The 24,736-nt window shown below is 39.2% G+C and overlaps 1 protein-coding gene across 1 annotated transcript in view; it reads left to right on the plus strand.

Moving 5' to 3' along the window:
* The window catches only part of lamc3 (laminin, gamma 3), a 79,909-nt gene that overhangs the window by 19,685 nt on the left and 35,488 nt on the right, over positions 1–24,736 (plus strand). The window contains exons 5-11 of the mRNA XM_033989951.2: positions 4,423–4,611; positions 5,177–5,294; positions 8,835–8,933; positions 9,588–9,724; positions 10,671–10,790; positions 18,784–18,982; positions 24,570–24,679. Of these exons, the coding sequence (XP_033845842.1) occupies positions 4,423–4,611; positions 5,177–5,294; positions 8,835–8,933; positions 9,588–9,724; positions 10,671–10,790; positions 18,784–18,982; positions 24,570–24,679 (972 nt within the window). The remainder of the gene's footprint in view (positions 1–4,422; positions 4,612–5,176; positions 5,295–8,834; positions 8,934–9,587; positions 9,725–10,670; positions 10,791–18,783; positions 18,983–24,569; positions 24,680–24,736) is intronic.

The following is a 24,736-nucleotide window of genomic DNA, read 5'->3' on the forward strand; positions in this document are numbered from 1 at the left end:
AAAAACACAAGAATGTTCTGTGAGTTAATTGCGTGTGTCGATAAAGCGGTGACGTTATCTGCGTTCTTTGCAAAACTGTAAATTGGCACCTGTCAGTACACTTTCCACTTTCCATTAAAGCTGTTTACGCTTCCTCTATAAAATAATGTGCCTTTGAGCGGAGCAGGGATGGGACGATAAACAGAGTAGAGGAAAGCGCAGGAAAAAACTACTTTTTCGTGATGATCTTTGTTCAATCACGGTTCAATTCGATCTTTATTAAGAACACAAAACATTTAAATAAAATACATTGCACGTTATGATGCATACAAACGCGAACGCTAATGTCTTTTTGTTATCACTTATGACAAAGTACAGTACGATAACAGATGTTTAAATACTGAACCTACTCATAATATTTAAGTTTAACAATTATCATGACATAATCGTTAATCGCAAATCACCAAATTTCAATATCGTCCCGTGTCTAGTGCACAGTCCACAAACAAAAAACGCTAAAATATGACTGTGTATATTAATTAAAAGCATATTAGTTAATGAAGCGGATAATTTGCCGCACAGAAATGATCATAAATGTGGAACAGTTTCGTAAACAAAAGCGAAATATCCTTGCACTAGTTTGTACATGCTGCTGTTGTTTCCTTGGGCAAGACCCTTCGAACACCTTGTCTGTGACTGTGGGCAGACAGAGAGGTGATCGGTGCGGTCAGTCCAGCCCCGAGGTTAAAGAAAATCACTATATCAACTTATAATTCCATATATGATAGCTGGAATGATATATATTTGGGCTCAGTATTTATCACGTGTACATTTTCTTTGTAAAATTGAGGAGATTTGGGGCGTTTTTGTTTATAATACAATGACATTTGAGCTGTAAGAGGTCGAATAAGCGACTTCTATTGCTAATTAATGACCAATAATAGAACATTATTTGTGCAGCTCGTGCCTTTTAATGATACCATCCTTTAAAAAATAGTTTACTGGGATTATCTTGCATTGTTATTATTGCGGCAGTGGCATCGTTTATCACTGTAAATCTTTGTACCAATATATCGTGCTTCAAAATGCGTTATCTTGGCAGGTCTAGCTACAGAAATGGGCTACTACTGTGTCCACCGCTACCCTAGAATTACAAAGACACTGCAGCCCGTCTGTTGCTCTCCAAGACTAAGGTTTGATGTGATATTTTGTTTAGATTGTTTCCGTCTTAAACACTTGTACAACTCAAAAAGCCGCAGATGTTCAATGCTTCCTACGGCTTAATACATTCGGTATTCTATTTCTGAGCCCGGCTGGTGTTCTGCTATCAGAGCTGATCTCATTTGTTCAGTAAAATTTAAGTTAAAATAAGAAATGATTGAGCCCGCAGGGTGTTTGTGCTTTTTGTGCCGTTGTCGCAGAGGTTCTGTCCAACGTTTATTCTTATTGTTCGAAGATGACGGCAATAAGTAAGAGTCGTTAAGTGTCGTTCTTTATACTTTATACTTATTGGAGCAGTGGGATTTTGAAAGAAGTGAATTGAACAACAAAATCCAGGGCTACATAAACAATTAGAGATAGACCAAAACATCAACTGGGTGATATATCGGACCTTTTTTTTTTTACTTTTTAGCGTAACGGCTATTGGCTTTAAATCTCCAGCACAGGCCGATTTTTTATTTTGGTCAATCTGCTGCCTAAAAATACACACAAAGCTTTATATTAACTCTTTATTACGGATGTCTGTGTAATTCCTCAATCGTCCAGGTAATCGTCCATGATTTTTGTCCAGTTGACGGATTTAAAACGGAGAGAAAGCTGCACAAAACGTGATTACACAGCTCTCTTATAGATTTGTGGTTAAAAAATTGGCTTTGGGGGAGTTTATAGTAAATTTAAATGACATAATTTGAGGAAAATCATCAAAATCGTCCTTGTAAATCGGTCCAAAAACATCGGCAGAGCTTATCGGTCATCAGTTGCTCTGGTATCGGCATCGGGTATAGAAAAATCGCTAGAAATTTCGGTCAATCTCTATAAATAATATGTTTGATATCGTCACTCCGAAGGTAAAAGGACAAGGAATAAAATGGCAACGTTGCAAAAAGTTGTGCAAACTGAAAGACTGAGAACAGATAATCCAGCGAAAGTGAATTTAAGTGAGTCGGTGTCACCACAAAAACATGACGTGGCATAATTATTTTTCATCCCAAGCCTCTGTCAAAGGTCAACCCCACTGAGGATATGGCAAGTATCAAACTGCTGCTGTAATGGTTTATGTAGGGCTTACTTTGACTTTTTGATTTTCACTTTAACTCTGTCTTGGATGTACAGAAGCAAGATCGTTTTACAGCACTTGTTGCACTTTAAGATGCACTAAAACTGACACCTGATAACTTTCTACATAGGACTATGGCAACAAAAGTAAAAGTATTATTCTTTACAACAGCTTAGGACTGTGCAATCAATCAAATTTTCAGTCATTCAGTCGTAATCGTCAATGATATGCTTGTGTCTTTTAATAGTAGGAAGAAATTTATACATTTTCATGCTAAGTGTTAATGGTTAATGTTAATGGTTAAAGCTTGTTTTGTTTATTTTAGGGAAATCAATACTGAAAGCCATTACTATCTGACAAAACGAAATAAAATAGAAATGAATAACAACAACAACAACATGATCGATAAAGAAAGATGTGAAAAAAGTGATAAGTTTCTTTTTTTTTTTCATCATATTGCCCAGCGCTAGTACAGGATTTGTCTTTCTAAGCTCAAGAAAATAAACACATTCCTTTTCATAAATAGAGAATCATAAAATAATGTGGGGGATGAATGAGAATTGCAAACTATATATGAAAAAGCAAGGAAAAAGCACTGTATTTTGCTGGAAATTATAAACAGAACATTTTTAAATCCATACCAAATAGAACTGAGAATGAGAACAGGTCATATGTTTCGGTAAAACTAAAATCATTCCCTGTGCAGTGACAGGCAACACACGCAGTCAACACCTATGTAAGGAAACTTGACACAGTCTAGTTTGTTGTTGACAGCATTATCAGCTTACCTGACCGGCAGTGGCAGCACCACAAGCTGCCACAGCAAACACACGAGGAATGAGAGCTGACACGTCCTACTGGTGCTCCCCTTGTCCACCGGCATCAATCAGAACCCAGTCATGCTGCAGCAGCTCTCCAAAAATCTCACTTTCTGTCAGAACAGCATCTATGTATCACAAGAAAAGCAGACGCCAGCTATTGCCACAAGACACATGTAAGAAACGTAAATGAAATCAGCTATTATTATACTTTTAGCTTAAATGCTGGAAAAAATTGTCAGTCGGTGAAGCCAAATGAAAAGCTTAAGTCCGTGTTGCTCATATTTCACATAATTTAGCTGTTTTGCATTCAAAAAGCAGCGACTCCCACCTCTCTCACCTTGAAGTTAGCTGTAAAACCCAGACGCCAGACAATATAAACAACTAAATGATATGCAAAACAGTTTACCGCTCATAAACCTCAAAAAAATGTCATAATGAGAAGTAGGAAATCGCAGCTCACATTCACTGACCTGTTTGAGATGAAACTGCTAATTCCTATAGATCAGGGACGTCAGACACATTTTCACCAAGGGCCACATCAGCAAAATGGCCACTCACATGTAAAATAAATGCACCTTTTTTAACTCGTTCATTAACTACCTCTGTATTTATTTCTTATTCATGTTACAAATATCACATATACATTTCCATAGATGTAAAAAAAAAAATGTCTGTACAACTGCATCTCCTGATAAACTGACATTTTAAGACAGTCAAGACAGTTAATTTATCTTGTTGTGGGCCACATAAAATAACGAGGAGGGCCACATTTGGTCCGGGGGCCTTGAGTTTGACACATGTGCTATAGATTATCCAAGTTATGAAATGCAAAGTGTTTATGTTCCGTTTCATCGGTCTTTCGAGTGGGTTTAGTCCAATGGGACACTTTATTAACATGGGGAAATATTCATCTCATTCCAGAACAACACAGAGAAGGGTTCATAATAAAATCTGCAATTCTCACATAAATCCGCCCTCCGGGTAACGGGTAAACTAAAGAGGGATTTGATTTGAAGGGTATGAGAGCTGTGATGGTGCGTTATCAGCTGAGTAATTTTCTCTTGTATAAACATGAATTACTGTTATCTAAGTGCCCCCTGACAGCCGATTGGCTCCTCATTAGGCCTGCGTGAAATGAGATTAGCAACGAGCCTCTAAATTATGATCCAATCCCTGAACACATAATCTCCCTCACACACATATAGCCTCGCTCTGTCTCCGTGTGAATCTATTTTAGTCTGATGAACCTTGTCCTTTCTTTCCTCGTGGCTGTTCACTCTTCACTTGACCTCTTCCTTTCTTCTTGTGCGTCCTCTCCTCCGCATCTCTATCTCCTCCTCCCAGAGTGCGACTGCAGCGGGAGATCAGACGAATGTGTGTTTGACATGGATCAGTACCGCGGCACGGGCAGTGGGGGGCGCTGCCTTAACTGCAGAGATAACACAGATGGACCCCATTGTGAACGCTGTAAAGAGGACCACTACAGGAGCTCCCCGGAGGACGTCTGCCTCCCGTGCAACTGCAATATCAACGGTGAATGCGATATTTACTTAGATTCTAATAGCTGCAAATTACTAATACCTAGTCGTCATGGAACATTTAAGGCTAAGCTGAAGGTACACTTGACTTTACTGTCCCTGTTGGAAAATTTGTCCACATTCGACCAATCTTATAATACTATGGGGCAACCTGGGACTGCCTTAGCTGAAAGATTTGACTAGTGCGTGCTCAGATTTGATGAGGAAAAGTGGAACGCCCTGAAGAAACCCACCCAGACACCATTATTTTTGCATAGAAAAATATGACATTACCCAGCGCTGCATCTGTTAATCAAATCCCATGAACAATATCAATATAGAGTGGTCATTAAATCTGAACTGTAACAAGAGACGCACACACGATTCTTTATTTTACAAGCTGGTGTGCATAGGGTGATGGTTAATCAAGATTGTGCAGCCAAAATCATATATTGCTGTACAGTATATGTATATGAAATGTTAATTACAAACAATATAGATAGAGATATGGATTTTTGAGTTTACCATTCTTATCATCCTGTTGTTGTCCTCTGCCTGTGTGTCCTCTACTGTCCTCCCAGGCTCAGTCACTCAGCAGTGTGATCAGACGGGAAGCTGTGTTTGTAAAGAAGGAGTGACCGGAGAGAAGTGCGACACTTGTACGCCCGGCTTTCATTCTCTCGGGCTCGGCGGCTGCAGGTGAGCAACGTGCATGACCGTATTACACCCGATAATCCAATCCCATCAAGAATAGAAAAGTTAATCAACGTAATTGTGCACGCGCTAACCTCGAAAAGCTTTATGAACTTAGCTAGCAAATGCCATCAAAAATATTTATAGTCCTATTTGTTGTGCGACACTGCTGTGAATCTGTCCTCCTTCTTATCAGGGAGATGTGACAACGTAACGTTTAACTGCAGAGCTGCACTGCACACAAAAACAAGGACTGGGGAAAAAAAGAAACCCATTCAAGACTTAAACAAAGAAATCAATCATAAGAGCAGAGCAGTGGGTGTTTTGTGGAAAAGCATATTTCCATGTGTCACAATATATTACACCTTACCCTACACTTTTATGTTTGCTAACTGTGTAATCAATATTCATTATGCATGCTGCAATTAATCACTCTTCATTCAAACACGGCTGAAGTTAAATCATCACGGTTTCTCAAAACAGTGAGCAATGATTTTTGTGAAAGCCAGTAAAAGCTATTTTGTGTCCAGCCAATACGCATGAACAAGACAGTATAAAAATATAGCCATATGGGACAATGTGTACACTGTGTATTTCAGAGTAGTTCATCTTGTCTCTAAATTATATGGAATAGACAGCCCTGCATAGAACTTGATATTCATAATGGTACATCTGAATGGTTATTAACAGTAAACTCATTTCTTGAGCACTTGTGAGTGGTTTTATTTCAAAACTTCTAAGCATTTTTTGAACAGAAGACTCACTAAACCACACAGACGCCAACAAGAAACTAACAAGGATTAGCCATGGATTAGATGAGCAGTACTTTACCATATAACGCAGTACTCTGATTGGCCCATGTAACAGACTGTCACAAGAAAATGAGAAACATCATTAAAAACAAATCCTACGGAAGTTTAATTGGCGATACAAATGAGAAATGTTATAAATAAAACCATTAGATCATTAAGTGCATTCATTTCCACGTGCGCTGTGACAGTCGGGTCGCTCCAGGCGGATGCAGCTGAACTTTGAGCTCGCGCAGATCCATGATGCAGGGTCAAGGTGACCGGGCACAGATGCGCTATGTTAAGTGCATTGTGGGAAATATAGTGGGCTGAGTACTGACCAGGTAGGACAAGTCTCCTCTGATGTATCCCCGGTAAAACGAGCGCCCACGGATTACCAGAGGATTTACCGAAAAGCGCCGTTTGAATTGGAATAGCACTTGGGCCGTGGAGTGTGATGTTTAAAAAGTCCACAAGCACAAGTCTGCACAAATACAAGTCTGCACAAATACAAGTCTGCACAAATACAAGTCTGCACAAATACAAGTCTGCACAAATACAAGTCTGCACAAATACAAGTCTGCACAAATACAAGTCTGCACAAATACAAGTCTGCACAAATACAAGTCTGCACAAATACAAGTCTGCACAAATACAAGTCTGCACAAATACAAGTCTGCACAAATACAAGTCTGCACAAGCACGTGGAGAAATGGCCCGAGACAAAATAGTCTGGAAGCTGATCTCGAGACCAAGATGGATCCTACACACTGCCACAGGCTCTGGAGAAAAGTACACTTGGTGGTAAATAACTTAGTGGTAAGTATATAAGACAGAGGTGCCCAAACTTTTTTTTTTTTTTTTTTTTTATCGCGGGCCACATCTCAAAACATATTCAAAGTGGAGGGCCAAGGGCCAGTGATCAATGCAGTGCGGTGCTTTAAACACAGCTTTGACAGAGCGTGTGTATTAATAAGACTTGAAACGCACTCATTTTAGGTCTGTATCACAATGCAATGTGATGTTTGAGGTTATAGTGGTAGAAATAGTTTAATTGTTAAAAGTACTGCTTATGATCAATTGGGCCGGTTCAGCAGGAGGTCTGAGGGCCAATAAAAACTGGTCTGAGGGCCGTGTTTGGCCCCCGGGCCATACTTTGGACACCCCTGATATAAGAATTTAAATATTTAGATAATCTTAATGATAAGTGATTATCTTCATTCTAAAGTGGACCAGGCCCATTGACATTTGGCATTGCACTCACCAGTGTCAGCTTTTTGTACCTCATTACACTTTTTCCACTCCAGTTAGTTTTTAATACATCCAATTTTGGCTGCTTCCTTATTCAAATCTTATTTCCTTTTAGTCTTTTCTGATCAGGATAGCTACATATACATGTGACTGAGCTGATGATGTGCTTCTTATGATCACTGCAGGAGTCAAGTGTCACAAATGAAGAGTTTAAACCATACAGGACAGGCTCTTTATGCACTCAGCCTCCAAACAACTTGTCCTTAGCTGATCAGATGAACGTTATGATGTTGTTTCATGGTGTTTTGATGCTTAACTTATACATTTACCCCAGGGTTTGTTTGTTTTAAAGCGTGGTCTTTATTGCAGCTGTAAGGGCCACTGATGAAAAGTGCATGAACTGACTGTGGAGCCGAGAGCCGTGATGTACAGGAGCATTAGTCTGAATGTAAATGTTTAAATGCTGTACGTGTGTGTGTGCGTGTGTGTGTAGTCGGTTTGATATTCATAAGAAGTCTATCCTAGCTCTCTCTGACCCTCTCTACCTACTGCATGAATGCTAATTTGTGCCAGTGTTGAATTGCATATCAATGACTGTTTGCCTTTTTATCATTTTTATCACTGAAAATATATTTTAAGGGAAGCGGAGGGAGGGTAAAGACGCCTCGAACAGGAACACCAGCCAAGCAAAACCCTATAGGCCTATAATCATTGATTTTGTGATTTCTTCAAAGATAACCTCTATATGTCCAGCATGTTGGTACATACATTATTAGGAAAACAACATCAATGCTGCGCGTGTATTTTAACCATCCTCAGAGTATCCACTTTACGTCCAAACTGAAGGGAGACCACACAGCCTCACATACAAACAGACGGCACATGTCTGATTCATGCAGAAAAATGTGGTTGTTGAGTTGAGGTGTGAATTACACAGTCCACTGGAGCACAGCCAACAAGAGAGGGTTTGCCTTTGGATAATTAAATTATTTGTATTAGCACCTCATTATGAAATAGCCTCACTAAAACAGGCACTAAATAAAAGTCATTCATCACTGAGCGTGGATAGAATAGATTTTAACAGGTAATATTAAAACTGACCAGCGATGGGGCGAGGCGAGACAATTTCATGCCACAATATTTAGTAAGATGATTTGATCAGTAGATAATCTTTTCTACAGAGAATTCACTTTTTTCTTTTTAAATTTGCCGATTGCCACCAGTCTACAAGCACGCTAAGTTACATTCAACAACATTTGCCAGAAAACTAGGCATAAGACAGTGTTTCATTATACAATTAATAGAAATATCTGATGAGTTTATCGTCTGTCTACATCTGTTTTATCTTTTTGTCCCGTATACCCATAATTAACATGTTCTTGTGACAGATTTGTACTTTTTTTTTTCATTTTCTTACGTGATCGTTTCATATTTTCAATCATCTGTAATAGTCCTTATGTTTGTATTCTCAGAGCATGTTTGTGTCGTGTAATGTTGTTTTCTTCAGGCCATGTGGGTGCAGTCCTGTTGGAAGTGTGGGACATTGCTCTGCTGTGGATGGACATTGCAGCTGTAAGGCAAACGTTGAGGGACAGAACTGTGACAGGTAAGGGTTCACATTCAAATAATTGCGGCAAGCTGTAAATTTGGGGTTTAAATCTACCGTTTGTAATTAGACTGGCCGACCTGGCTCGTTGTTTTCTCCCATCTGCCGTCTACTGGTAAAATATATCAGTTAAACCGTGGTACTTTAAGTGTCTTTTCACATCATTTTGATATGCGAGTATGATACTAGTGTCACTTTTTCCCTTTGCCTTTCTGCTTTTTCCAGTTCTATGTATACAAGAGGAGACAAATACTTGGTTAAAACAGAAAATGAAATAGTCCTTCGTTTAAACAACGGAGCAATTATGTTCACCTTGTTTGTTGAAGTTTCAGCCGATTTTATGCCTCATTGAGCAGTGTACTCCCCTTGGCAATGTGACTAGTGTGGCACTTGTAGAAAAGCTCTTGAATGCTGCTTCATTTTCACATATTCAGGCCACAAGTCAGGGGACCCAAGTTATAGATTCAAATTGGCTTGAAATACTACCATCCTTATTATCTTTATGTTTAATTGTAATAAAATCATAATTTTGTTTGATAGAATATTACAAAAATAACATTTATACTTATCTATGGCAAATAAATGAGGCGTACTTCATGATACTTGTGTCTATGTTAATATTCTTGTATGAATAGTGTTTTTGTCTGTCTGCAGATGCAAACCAGGCTCTTTTGACCTACAACAAATGAACCCAGGGGGATGTCAGGCATGTTTCTGCTTTGGTCATTCATTAGCCTGTTCCTCATCCAGCCACTACAGAGCTTTGAACATCACTTCTGACTTCACAGAGGGTAATGTCTGTAATTGTACCGTCTGATATGTTTTCATCAGACAATCTACCTGTTCTGTGGCTGATATTAGGTTCATGCATCTGCCATATAATTGTGTCGGATAATAGTGTATTATATGGCAAATGCATGAACCTAATATGTGGAATAGTGTATTATATGGCAGTGTATCCCACATGGCCCTTTGGTCTTAATAATCCAACCCACTGAACGTGACCAAATTATATTAAAATACCTAATGGTAAACCTTGTTCAGTTTACCTTTTCAACAAGTTCTTGATCTTTTGGCACTTTATAAAACTGAATGTGAGTTTTTCTGCTGTGTTTATTTAACTGAAATTTAATACATTAATTATTAATTTAATTAGTGCATGTAGAAAACATTTTGTACAATGAGTCTTGCATATTCATGCTTTGCTACATGTTAAAGGCCAAATCTCTAATGTAATATATACACACATATACATATATACACATATACATATATATTCTGGCCTGGCCCTTCATTTTGCCCACCCCTGGTACAGAATCACTTTTGACTTCATATACATATATATGGGACTCTTAGAAGGCTGCAGTCAGAACAGATTTGAATATCTGGTTTAGATTTTTTGTTTACTTAATGTGTTATTAAATGAATACATTTGCCCTCAATGCCAAAACAGCGTAGTCTCACTTTTTGCCTGAAGCTTAAATGAAAAGAAATAGAATGGACGGTCAACATAAAAATTATGTGAAATAAAAATCACTGCATACAAGGAACTTAAGTAGGAATTTTATTTAGGTATCCTTACTTCAGTTGTAATAAAATGTGGGATTTGATTTGTTTTATTATTTTTAAATGTGGGAACATCTTAAATTCACATGAGCAGTGCCTACACTTGTATTTTATCATGTTTATTTACATTTATAAATAAATAGCAGAACTAACTCATCTCCTGTTCTGCAGATCAGGACGGCTGGGTCGGGTTATTCTCGGGGGGACAGGAATACCCCCTGCAATGGAAAGAAGGTGAAGTTTACCTGCTGCCGCTGAGCCAAGAAGATACTGGCTTCTACAAAGCTCCTGGTGAGTCATAAATTAGATTAGAACTGGAAGAGATTGTTACCTCGGGTTGGGTCAGATGTATATGTATTCCAGACGGAAAATTGTTTGACATTTGAACAAACCGTCCTGATGGAAATCGCTGCAATTATTATTTGACTAATGAAAATTTAATTAACATCAGAAACGCGTATAATAGCCACAGCCTACTCATGTTGTTTTTTAATCAGGGCATTTGGCAAGGAGTCATACAATAGTTATTTTGACACCATTTCTTACAGCTTCTTATCCAGAGCTATTAGCCGATAAGGGAATAAGCCGGGCTCGCCACAGGACTTAGCGCCCATTTCTATCAAGTGGTCAGGCAGCAAAGTCCTGATGGAATTGGATGTTCTGGCTGTATTGGAGAGGCAACAAAGTTAAAATTGGCTTGGTTTCTTCGCATTGCCACTAAGTCGGTTTCAAGACATCAAACTAAACAGCCTCTCCAGTCGCAGCACAACCCAAAGCCCGAAGCAAAACAGAAGCAATCCCATTAACAACTCATCCTAGAGATTTAATACCCCTCAAAATCAGAGACAATGACTTCAGATGATCGGTACTTTATAGAAGCGTGAAATAGTTGCTGGAGTAGAGCCATATTGTACATTTGACACATTTATATAGTAAGACCGGGAACACATTTACACTACGATTTACATGAATAATTACATATGTCTGGCGCAGTGTTCCAAATAAAGTGCATGCTGTATTTTCTGGACTATAAATGGCACTTTTTTCATAGTTTGTCCAGGACTGCGACTTATATGTGAAATTATTAAAGTATATCATTTCACATCTTTGTTATTGTCACACTTAAAACTGTTTGATTTGGAGTGAGATCGAAAATAAACTAGTTAGCTTGTTTTTTAAGCTTTAGTTATCAGATTAACTGTTAATATTTTGCGTTAACAGACCAGACACGTGTTCAGTTCGTTGTCTGTGCTTCATGTATCTGAATAAATATGTGTAACGGTTGATTATACATGTTGCAGTTCACTTGTTTGAGCACTAGATGGAGCTGGTGTGTTTGTAATACCTGTAAGAAAATGTACTTGACTCATTTTCTTGTATACATTTCATATTTAATTTCCCCTTATTTATTTCCCCTTCATTTACAAGACCATAAAGGTGATACATTTTCATTTGGAACAATACTGTAAATGTTTAGTTTATCATAAGTCTAGTTTAAGGTCACGGAAACTACTTCCTGTTTTCCGGTTCAGCCTTTTTGGTTTTACACTGATATGAAGTCTTACCCGAGAGAGCACTATTTAAGAAAGAATTGAAAAGTGAAATAAAAAGTTTTAGGTTCACCGGTTTGTTTACTAGCCGGACAAAGTGGTCTGTATATGCAATATGAGCCAGAGCTTTATATTATATTTATGTGTTTGCTCGTTCTACTGTGATGAAGTAAGACCACAGTAAACATCAGTGAAAAGAACTCTCCTGTCTCTCGTGTTTGTGGACAAGCCGGTATACGTTACGTTAGCGTAGCACATCTGATAAACCATTAATATCTTACGTTAACATACCAGACACATATTCAGTTCGTTGTCTATGTGTTACGTTAGCATGTTGTACTGCTATTTTACTGTTATAACTTGCCTTTAAAGATAAAATGTCTGTTTTTCGTCTTGGATTTTGTGAAATAAATGTCCCCAAAAATGCGACTTATAGTCCAGCGCGACTTATACATGTATTTTTCTTCATTATTACGCATTTTTTGTCTGATGTGAGCGACGTATAGTCCAGAAAATACATTACACATAATGTTGATTAGTGACAAAAGTGTTGGACATAAGCAATACGTGCAGCTTTCTTATCTTAATTCAAACTTAGTGCGTTTCAAAACATAATTGATCGATAATTGATTGCTAAAAGCACATTTTCTTCTCGCTATCACCTATTAATGACCTACGGAGGCCGACGTAGCTGTTTTGAGTCTACTTGCGAGTACACAAAGTCACACATAATTCTGAGTGACAGTGTTCATGTCCAACGTCAAACCAAACGCTTTTTTAAATGGAATCCACATAACAGCATTCATTACCACGGTGCATGTTCTGAGCAGGAGCTGTCCCAAATAGAGACAGGATTCAATCATTTTCTTTTTATATCGGATTTGGTGTATAAAAAAAAATACAGAATTCAGCCAGCACTAAAAATATCAGCTTATGCCACAATGGACAAGCCGTCACACACGTTCGCTGACACTTTCTGAACTTGGGTTGGCAATTGTGTCGGATAAAAAAATCACATCACGACGAAACCAGTGACACCTTTCCGCGTCCTACGTCTTCTCATACTTCTCATCCCGCTAGTTTGGCTAAATCCAATCAGAACGTCACTCATGTTGTCATACGATGCTCCGCGTATAAAGCCCCATAACGCGGCCTTCCCTCGACGCCGTTCAATATCATGAGCGCGGGTCACGTACAGACGCAGGCGATGCGCTTATCTTCGAGAGGCATGTGCAGGGTTCTTCTTATGGATCCCAGACATCTGCTTGACAGTTGACACGCAGCGTGGCTCGGGTCCCCGTGGTGACTCGACAGACTGAACGCTCGACTGCATCTGCCAGACGCGATCATAGGCAAACATGTAGCACCTCGCTAAACAGTTGCTTTGACTCTGCTCCAAGATACTCCATCGCCACAAGAATCGGACAGTCGGACGGAGAGGCTGTCTTGGCTGAGTGTTGTTCATGCTTAAGGGGGTGGCTGCTGTGGACTCGCAACCATCTGTTCAGAGGCTTGCTACGTGACTCTATTTTAGATCTTCAGGAGGGATAGTTTGCTCCTTTCTTTGCTTGTTTGGTTTTTGTTTTGTTGTTTTGCAAAGGAAGGGTAACCGGGAGTAGGCGATTGATAGATGTTTAGCAATATTTCATTTTTTAAAACAATATTTCGTCCGTTATTATGAATTCAGTTACATGCAAATGACTTTAATATTAATCTTTGATGCGTGTCGTGTTCTACCAGAGTTTGAGTTATAAACATGTAGGAAAATGTGAGTTTATATTACAATGAATCATGTATTTTTCTGCACAGCTGTCGCAAATAATATGCATAAAGAAATATAGCATAAACCAAGGGCAGCCGCTGCTCTTGTTTCGAGTTAAGAAGTGGAGGAGTCAAAGAAGAGTCAGTATCCACTAGAGCAGCTCCGGGCTACCTGTCATTCTGACTCAAGAGGCAATTGCTGCTAAGAGTTTCACACAAGACAAGTGCTACCCTTCGCGCCACATGCAATCGACTCCTTTGGCCTTGTCCTCTAAAATGCAGCAGTCTGAAAAGGGGAAAGGTAAATAAAAGGGAAAGAGTCAGGAGAGGTTACAAAGAGGTAGGGCCGATCATATAAAAGAGAAAGATGGAGAAAACAAAATGGAAGCACTGGCACTTGTTAACAGTTGGATTTATTATATTTTAGAATTCTCAGTCTGTTTATTTATTTATTTATTTATTTTTTTTATTTACTGTTGCACATAAAAAGAAATATTTCATTAAACAACCCTAGGTTTGTGGCGATACTTAAAAACAGAACAGTTAATTGTATATATTTTGTTTGGTCTTCTCATATAAAGTTTCTAGTTTCCAGGAAAAATACTTGGCATAAAAATATATCAACTGTGCTGTGTTGTGAGATTGAACTAAAATCTGCTTTGCTACTGAAATTATCGTAATATTGTCAATTCTTGCTAAACCCTGTGGCATCCACATTCTTTTATTAAACCAAATTAGGAGCAATGTGGCATTTCTTCTGTCTCCAGCTCAGCTCTGTGTGGCTTCCAATGATGTCCGAGATAAACTCCTTCAGCGCCTTGGCTGAATGTCATTAGTATGTGGAACAGTCTATGCATAAAGTAGTGACTATTCCGGTGACTATGTGATAGCTGGTGGCCTTCAGGAGATGGGTTTTCTGCTCACGTACAGCGCCTGAAGGCACCACAGATTAGTGCCAGACAGTATGTCTTGACACTGCTGGACCTGTTTGAAAGTTTTAAGTTTGCCCATGCAGCAGTTGCCCTCAAACGGCCTGCAGTAGTCGATGTTTGTGTCTTTGGGAGATTTTTGGAAGGCAGTGATTTAATTGAACTAAAGTTGATTAATTGATAAATTTTGTCAGGTCCCAGTTTAAACCAACAGATTTATAGTGAACCTCTCCATCATCCTCTATAAGTTATAACAGTATCTATCACTCACTGTGTGAGCTTTAGGGGAGTCAACAGGGACAGGAGCAGTGAACCTCAGGTCATGCAAAACAAAATTCAAAGCTTTGGGTTATTTGAGGCCACACCAATCACATATGGCTGTTTTACACACAGTAATCCAGTGTGTACTAAATGTGTTCCAGCCTAGTTTCTAAGTCTCTAAAGTAACCCCATTAGGGATATACAGAAGTATAATAATGAACAATGTATTTACAGTGGTGCAATATGAGGCCTCTAAATAGTAATGGTGAAATAAATTGTGTTTTGTTCTGTAATGCGGAGGACTAATCAATCACGATAGATATTTTCACATAAATAATCTTTTGTTGGGCATATGATTCATTAGTTTGGGAATATCAGATCTCCAGTGGCTAGCTCCTAACTAATTACACCTCTGCTGCTCCCTTTAAAAATAATCATAATAAAAATAGACACAGACATGAAAAAATAAGTGGAGAAGCTGTAGTAATAAAAGGCAGACTCCAGCAGAGTAATGGCCGTGGAGTTTTAGTTCCTCTGAACGCGTTCTCACTTGTAACCATAAGGGAGTCCTTCAGAGGACAATATTAGCTTAGTCACACAATAGTATTACTGGGCTCATTACACACCGTTATGCAACGGGTGTGCTGTGTATTTCCTATTAATCACTTTATTGCCTGACTTTTATTTTCTTTGAATCAGAGTTTTGTACATTACTCATTGTTATTGTGTTCCCCAAATGTAATTATGCACCTTATGCTGTATCCAAAATGGAGTCTCAGCTGAGGCCTGCACTTAAATGAATAGTGTAAAGTAAATTATGAATGATTAAGGTGTACACACCAGCTCCCACTAGAATTCATTCGGATCCACATATTACTTTAAAGGAATCATTATATCTTCACTCATGAAGACCTGGCACTCAGTCAATAGTGCAAATAAAACTATTCAGTAGGTTAACAAATGAACCTTTTGGATTCTGCAGATCGATTCCCTTAATCTACACTTGAACAGCATTGAAATGTGAAAACCAGATGGAGAAAAATGCCTACACCAGAGGTTCTCAATCTGTTGTACGTGTTTCAATTTAAATATTCCATTGAGATCGACACTGTGTACATGTGTTGAATAAATCTTGTACATATTACTTTGATAAGAATTAAGCTCAGACATATGTAGGTATAATTTGCACAATAGAATTGAGTTCTACACATTTATCAATCTGGACAGGCCCCTGCTGAACACGATGGTGAGAAGGTGGAACATCATGAAGAAGCTGAAGAGTCAAAACAGAGGAACAGCTGAAATCAAACTTTAGTGAAGTCTCCCGTCCACAAATGCACAAAATAGTCCATATTTTCCTTGGTTGGTGTCACGTTTTTTTAGTTATTAGTTATTTAGTTACTTATTTTTTGTTGTTTTTGCTTCACCTTTGACCTCCGCCCAAATAACAAAGTTGATCTGTGATGAAATATCGTGAGAATTCATCTTTCTGGCCAAGTTTAAGGTAGATTATTTATTTCTTGAACGATGAGGTAAATTTTATCAGCACTTTTCCATAACTGACTTTAACGTGTATAAATTCTCTTATTTTAATCATTTCACTTTAATATGACTTACGTGAACATGTTGTATATCAAAGAGCTTTGCAAAGTAAAGCACATTTAATTGGATTTATGCGAAGCCTCGATGGCTGAATGTGTCTTTTTATTCCCATCAATCAATAAGTATTGATCAAGAAAAACGATGTTATGTGTTTTATTCAGTCCTGAGCTGAATAGACTGGGTTTCATCTGTTTCTATTGATTACAAAGTCCCATTGACACAAATACGGTCATATTTCATTAGGAAGAAAAAGCCACTGTCTATTAGTTATACATATTCAAAATATTTCTTTTTAAATGGATGAATCTCAAAATAAGATGTACTTCCGTGTTGTATTGTAAACAGAAATCAAGCTTAGGGACCTGTGAAAAGCTGCAGCTGGAATTTAATATTCAGAATATTTAAAATCCTGCAGCAAAATACTAAACATTTGTGTTCGTTGAGCTTTCAGCACAAACTGAGCAGGTTTTGGCTTCATGCCTTGACTTTGGAGCTTTATTAATTGTGGAAAAGTTATGCTTGTCTTCATTTTAAAAGTCAAAAAATCGAACAATTAAATTAAGTAAATATTTCACCTTTATGGCAGTATCATAATTCATTTAAACATAAACTTGACTTCTACATTTGGACAATAAGCTGCAGGTGAACGGCCAGGTTTTTTTCCATCGTATTCTTATGCCAGTTGAATTGCGGCCAAGTAATTATCTTTCTCCAGCACCACTTGTGTTATATCGGCCAGGTTTGAAATGGAACACTTCTCTGAGATTATGTGTCCTAATACTTTATTCAATACTAGAGTCTCTCCTTCCAAGAATGGCTCTCTCTGTGAGTGCACCGACAGACAAAAGACATGATATGTGTCCAAAAACACAGTTGTAAGAGATTTGCCTTTTTAGAAATGACGTGTGTATTTAGTTATTAGATTATAGGGGCGTCCATGGTTTTCAGAACGATGAAGAAGTTGGACCATAGTGATTAATATATATGTTTTGAATAGTCCTCAAAATGTTGCATATAACGGGAAGGCGCTCCAAAAAAACGCACATTACGTTCAGTCCATCAGCGAATTTAGTCCTGACCTGCCTAGCAACAAGATGAGGTGCCCCACTGTCAAATCCAGAGGACAAATTTCCCTACGGGGACAATAAAGTGTACCTTAATCAATATCATATTTAATAAAACGCTGGTTTCAAAATAAAGCTCCAAACACAACTTCCTAAATGGCGTCTCTGGTCAGATAAATAAAAGCTGGTGCGCTGAAGGATGTCATTGCGTGGGCTGCGGATGTCAAGGGGGCACAGCAGTGATGATCAAGGATGCTGTTTGGGCTGCTATTACAAAAGCACACAGAAAGATCTCAGTGAACAATGCCACAGGCCCCTCACCACGCAAAATCGCCCACTCAAGTCCTTAGCCCTTGCAACCCCCAGAAGAGCTCGGGATGTACTTCACACACGATTAGACTCAAAAACAAGAGAGCAGTCAACCTGTCAGGCGTCTTCATACCCACCCAGATACTTCTCCACTTTGTCAAGCGTTTGTCCAAGGACGTATTAGCAAATTGACCCGGACAGGGCAGTTATAGCTGTGTGTTTGTTTGGTTTGTTATACAGCACAACAAGAAAATAAAACAAATCTGTAGTTTTTAAATGGCTGCAGTTCCTTTTTTTTAGTCGACGGATGCACTTAATGGTACAGTATGTGACTTTCTGCATGATCAATAAGGTTAAAACGTACTTCCGAACACTGTCCATGCACATAAATACAGTTTACATCATATTGTGGAATATTATAGACACAGGAACAACATTTCCATGGAAACAAGCAGGAGAACGGTAAGCGAAACCAGGTCAAGTTTGCGGAGATCCAGTCCTTCTCGGTGTTTTTCAGTGCAATAAAAACTTGAAATGAAAAAATATATATGTTTTTTTTGTTTTGGATAAAAAGTTACAACCTGAAGTGACTTTTGCAGTTAAAAATAAATAAATCTGCACACATAAAATAGCTAAATATTGATTTGTCTCCGTCTTTAATACCACAATTATATTAAGAATTATGACTATAGCCTATATATTTGTAAAAAGCGATGAAATACGGACAGAATTTAGTCAGCGAAAGCCTTCATCTGGTTTGTATAATTGGTCTGGTAATACACTTGCCCTTTGACCTTTTTCCCTCCAGAGAAATTCCTGGGTAGCCACATCCACAGCTATGGCCAGCCTCTCGTGATCACGTTCACTTCAGAGACGCCCGAGCTTCTGCCCGAGCGAGTCACCCTGATACTGGAAGGTTCTGGACTCACCCTCACCGCTGACCTTTCACCCCATCCCACGGTCGACCTTCTGCCCGGCCTCGCACCACGCAGCTCCTTCACTGTCAGGTAAATTGTTAAAATTGTAGGATTTTTTTTTTGTTTTTTGTTTTTTTCCCCCAACCTGCTTGCAACCTTTTGACTCATGAAAAGCACTTCAGAGGTTTTTGAATTTTTTGTTGAATCGTCGGGTGTAATCCAATCAATTGCACAGTTCCACTTTAAACTAGTTCACGAATGTAGAATAGGAAAATGCACCTACAAGCACACAAGTTTGTCCAAATTATGAAACCGTCAGACCAAAAGAAAATCAAACTACTTCCACATTATCTTAGAACTTCGCCGCCATATGCTGCTCTACGGCGCTGTACGTTTGAGTGATTAAAATTCCTACATCATTTGCGTAAACTGCAGCAATCAGACGCTGGATATTGTGATAAAATTGTAATCAGAATCAAGCAGTGAAGCTGTTCCTTTCACGCAGAGCTGATGCTGTTTACACTGTTAAAAGATGGGAGTCTGCTGCTTTTGTTTTGGTCCCGACTACTGTTTGATTATAGAAAGTGCAGGCGTGTAACTCTGTATGTTTGTTTGTGATGGAGACAGACAGCTGATTAACATCTCATCTTCAATTTGAGATGCACTGCACGTAAACTGAATTATCTTCTGCCGGTCGTGACGCAAAATGTTCGGCGTGAGCAGTTTTCTGTATTGAAATGTATTGAAGTGCAGTACAGTATTAAGTAGCACGTTAAAGATTTAGGCTTTTGCTTTTGTTTCAGACGCTTTTCCTTACAGAACCTTCTTGATTTATCCAAGCTTCGGAGATTGAAATAGGCAACTTCAAAGGCTCTACTGTACTACTAGTTCAGTTTTACGCCGCAAAATATTATTTACCGCTTTTATTTAGAGTCGGTTATAGAATATTACTCTGTTATTGTTCCACTCTAATACTGAGAACTATCATTTTACGGCCCTTGTCCAACCCAATCCACACAGCTTTTAACCAGCCCTATATATCGTTCCCTTACAAGCCATTTCATTCTTCCTGCCCAGTCCAATTTGGCCGAGGACTTTCTCAGCGGGAATCCTTAACTTATAGCCTCTCTTTCAACTAATACCAGGCGTTGAGATGTTGAAACGCTTTGTTCTTCACCTGACCCCCGCAGGCTTTTTTTTCTTCTACCCTTCATGTCGAAATGGTCAGTCCAGAGGCGGGCGTGAGCGAGTGAAAAGGTCTAAATCGTGGGCTTTGAGAGGTGAGCTTGCTGCGCGTCTATAGGGAGAAATGTTCTGTAATCAGTAACATTGTTGTACAGCTTTCTCGTTAAACGCGTCAAATTATGGACCAAGACCTCGCACTGAAAATAGAAATACAGTCTCTACAGTCTCTAGTTAATTTTGGTTCCAGGTCTTTACTCGTCTTGGCCTGCTGTCTTGCACGCACTAATCCTTTCTCTTTCCACTCAGCAGCCCCTTTTGTTAAGTTTCACACAATTTGTCTTCAATTCTGCCCTCTATTCTATCTTGCATTTTCCTCAGCACGTTTTTCCTCCCAAAAGTCAGACCCAAAAATCCCTTTACCCAAAAGGAGGTTTAATTTCCTTTGTTAACATTTCTTAAGCTCAGCCACAAGTCTTATAATCAAATTAGCACCTCCACATTCTGCAAGAGAGCTCTGCACCGTCCCTTGCACAGCTTCCAAGAATGTGCTGCGGCCCATTTGCTCAAAACATTACTGTGGAGCCTCTGTACTTGTGGGATCACATTTATCCACTCCAGTAACAACGTAACGCTAGCTACAGGGCTCTAAAAGGACTAAAAGAAAAGGTAGCTTATGGGGCTGGAGGCAAAGTAGCAGCAGTTCAGAAGGGAGATGATTAAAGCATGAGCTGGAGCAGGCCAGTGTCAGGGTCCGGCCTGATGGGAGAGCGAATACAGCCGTCTGATAAAGGCCGGCAATTGAATTAGATGTGTTAATAAATTACTTTTCAACTTAGTAACAAGGACATAGCCTTTAGGGGCAAACATTTTTTATAAGCCCTCTTTTTATAAAAGTAAGGGTTTTTGAGCTGGTAATGAAGATGCATGCATCATTTTAAGCTGTTTATAAAATATAGCTGCAACTAACAAGTAATTTAGCGGGAGACTAGTCAGCAATCTTTTTTGTTTAACTGAGATTTTTCAAATATATTTGAAACAAATGTAGGTGAAAATATGGTGGCTGACTAAATTGAGAATGAGAGAACAAATAGTTAATTCTTTTTGACATTCTGTATAAATGCAGCTAGCTTTGTTAGAAAAAGTTCTTTTAGCGTGTTTCACTCCAGGCTCACACCGCACACGGTGCAGCTCCGGTGCAGCGGCCACAACAAGGTGGAGGAGGTTAGGATTATATTTTCACTGGATACCAGAGCCCAGAGTCTTTTCTCTTAATATTTATCACACACGTGAACATGAGGTCTGCGTGTGCAACTTCAAAGGCAGTGACTGCAACAGCCCAGCAGTGCACTGCTCCAAGTATCAGTGTCACACCACAACAAAACACTGCAGTCGCAGCTGGACAGAGTGAGCTGAGTCCAGATTATGATCATCAAGATCATCATGATTGTTTTAATAGTCGACAAATCAGGATTATTCCAATTGTTGCAGACTTATAAACTACCAAAGCTAGGTCCTGACAAAACTGAAAAAAAACACATCAAACTAAACTAGTCACTGGGCAGAGTCACCAGCTCAATGTCATGTCGCCCCTCTCCTCCTCCAGTCCCAGGCCTGGGACATTTGCTGGGTCTTGTGTCGCTTCTGGTACCTCCAGTGCTTTCTCTGGTGAGTGCACACAACTAATGAGTTTCCCCTAGCTAAAGGAGCCCCTGAAAAGCACTGGAGCTAGGGACCAGTGCTATCATTAAGTGTTCCTGTCTCTGGAGAAGTTCTTCACAAATCTCATTACACTGTACATGTAAACGCACAGATGCACCTCACCACTTCCATTTCCTTCTCTCATATCCAAGCTCATATCTTAAATGTATTTGACGATGATCGCCTATACAAAACATATTATTTATATCACCATCTGGTGGTTTGCCTTCAACTCCTCTCCAATGCATCAAACATGTTTTTTTGATTATATGCATGAATTGAAGTGCTTCTTTAAAGGAGGGGTGCACCATATGTCCCTTGACTGACAGCATATGAATTCAGAGCTGGTAAATATGTTAACCAGTTAAGTGTTTGTGTGTTCCCACCAGGAGGAAAATTCATTTCAGAGTTAGATAAAGGAGAATAGTAGAAAAGCATTGGGATTTGAGCTAAGGGGACTGATCAAAGGGGAGGTGAAAGCTTCATACGCTTCACTCTGATGTCCCTGATATCCTCAGTGCTCCCCTGGACACAGAGGGTTTAATTGACCTCTTGTACTCACACAGTTTGCATTTTTTACACTCAGAATATTATTTGTCTTAAACCACAGTAACAAACAAACACATTGTTACGTTTATGTCATGTCACTTTTCTACAGAGGACAAGTAAGTCATTAGTCTTTAGTCTTAGAGTCCCCAGCCTAGAAAATGGGAGGTATAGGATTTATTTTCCAAGAAAGAGAACAACTGTAAAAGCTTTTTTAAAACTTAACGGCTTCTCAGTTAACAGTGATAATTAGGTTTAGGATTTCTTACAGCTTCTACTCCATATGCTACTTCTGATATGTCTAAAACTAAACTCTGCCCAGTTGCAGCATGTGTTTGTATTGTGCAGTATGAACATAACTTTATTTTAAATCTTTCTTCTCTAAACAAGAATGAAGTGTGGTGATTTATTGGGTGTGCGTGGTTGTCATAAATGCAATACATCTTGTTGAAGCTCCACATTAAAAGTGTAGTACAACTCCATGTTCTGCAAGAGCGAGTCATGTTAACATGATGTTTCTGCTCTCATTAACCGGCCTATATATAAACATCCTGGAAGAGCACATTATTAGTGTGCTTATCCCGACATAGCACCTGCATCTGTCCGTTCATATTTCCTGAGCAGTTCTTGTGCCTGCTTTCCCTTATGCCTGTATTTATTTATGGTTTGTGTCATTTGTGAGGCCAGTGTTGGGCTGATTCTCTCCTGATGATCTGCTCTGATCCTCGGCAGAGGGGCTTAATTACAGCATGGCTCTTTGTGCTCTGCTTGGTGCTGATTAAAAGGGACACTGGGCTCCATAGGGAAAGCATGGCTGGGAGTTTGTTCACTTTCATGCACACACTGCTTATCGCTGTCTGACCAGCTCCATTACCATGGCTTTGAGGCCCAGTTTGTAATTGCCTCTCTTTATTACTGTGCCTCCATGTCAGGCCAGGGAGCGGGGAGCCCCCGCATCACTGGAGCACCTCTGTGGCAGCCCATGAAGACACACACATATCTTTTATGAACAACTGTAAATGTGAGGAGAAGACAGAGGCCAGGCACAAAAAGGCGTTTTAAATGTGGTGTTTATTGACACACTGAGAACAATTGAACTAATAAAAGGGAGGCCACAACATCCACAGAAATGTAAAGGCTGACGGGGGTAGAGGAATGGACAAAATGAAGATTTTTCTCAGACAATTGACTTTAGTAAAAGGACTTGCACACTTGCCACAACTTACAGCTTATATAATAAGTTAAGCTGCAGCTTATTAGATGTTGTTATCACTTTTAAATGTTTTAATATTTCAGAGTCATTGTCAGGGTATCAGACTGAGGGGTTAGAGGGCATTTGTTTACCCAGTGCATGAAAGGAGCCTCCAAAAGCCTGTAATGTGTATTTATCATAGAGAAAATGTGTAGTGTGGGCTCACTCTTGGCCACATGGGATCAGAACAGTCTAAAAATTCTAAAAAAGTGTAGTCTTTGTGTCGCTCATATTGAATTAAAAAGTGTCAGAAAAGTTGAAAATGTTAAAAGTTTAGTTTGTCAAATGATTAAGCAGATCACTGCACCTGGAGGCTGGCGATTTGCTGTTCAGGCCTTGGAATGGTAATGTTGAAAATAAACCAAATAAAATTACAAGTGTACCAGTGATATTGCATCAAAAAATATTTAGAAAATCACTGGTCATAAGCCTGTGCTGGTGACTGTTGTGTTGTATGACATTTATTAGAAGCAAAAGTAGTTTCTCTCAAACCATAAATCCACGAAAGTACCATTTTGTCCTTTTGGTGCCTGCATACCATGAATATGACTGATCCGCTCTACAACAACAAGGTGCAACGCTAACCTGTAGTTGGCAGTGACATTATTAGAGCCTGGTGTATAAGTCCCTTCACACTTGGGCTGGCTCCCTTTGGGACATTAACTTGATAGTAAGGGGACATTTCCTAACATAACATGAGCGGAGTGGAGCTGACGCAGCACCTGTCATGGAGATGGAGCAGAGTTTGATACCTGCAGCACAACGGGCAGATGTCAGCTGTGCACAACCTACTGCAGCAGATGGCAAAGCTCAATGATCAAGACCCCCTCTGTTTGCCCGAGTCAGCATATTTACATCATGGCCATACGCAGCCTGTTGTGCCCAGACACGTAAAAAAAAAATCAAGCATATGGCAGTTACATTTAGTTACATGTACAGAGCTTTAATTACAGTGTAAAGCAGACATTAATATTGACGTGTGTTTGTGTTTTACAGGCTACACGAACACGAGACGAGATTTATACCATCGCTGTCTTCGTTTAACTTTCAACTTCTGCTGAACAACTTGACTGTGTTCAAGATTAGCAACGCAGGAGGACACAACTGTAAGTCAGAAGAAGTAAAAGTAACACTACACCTTAATTAGCCACCATAAAGCATGG

Source organism: Periophthalmus magnuspinnatus, chromosome 23 (genome assembly GCF_009829125.3).
Source record: "Periophthalmus magnuspinnatus isolate fPerMag1 chromosome 23, fPerMag1.2.pri, whole genome shotgun sequence".
In the NCBI taxonomy this organism is placed as follows: Eukaryota; Metazoa; Chordata; class Actinopteri; order Gobiiformes; family Gobiidae; genus Periophthalmus; species Periophthalmus magnuspinnatus.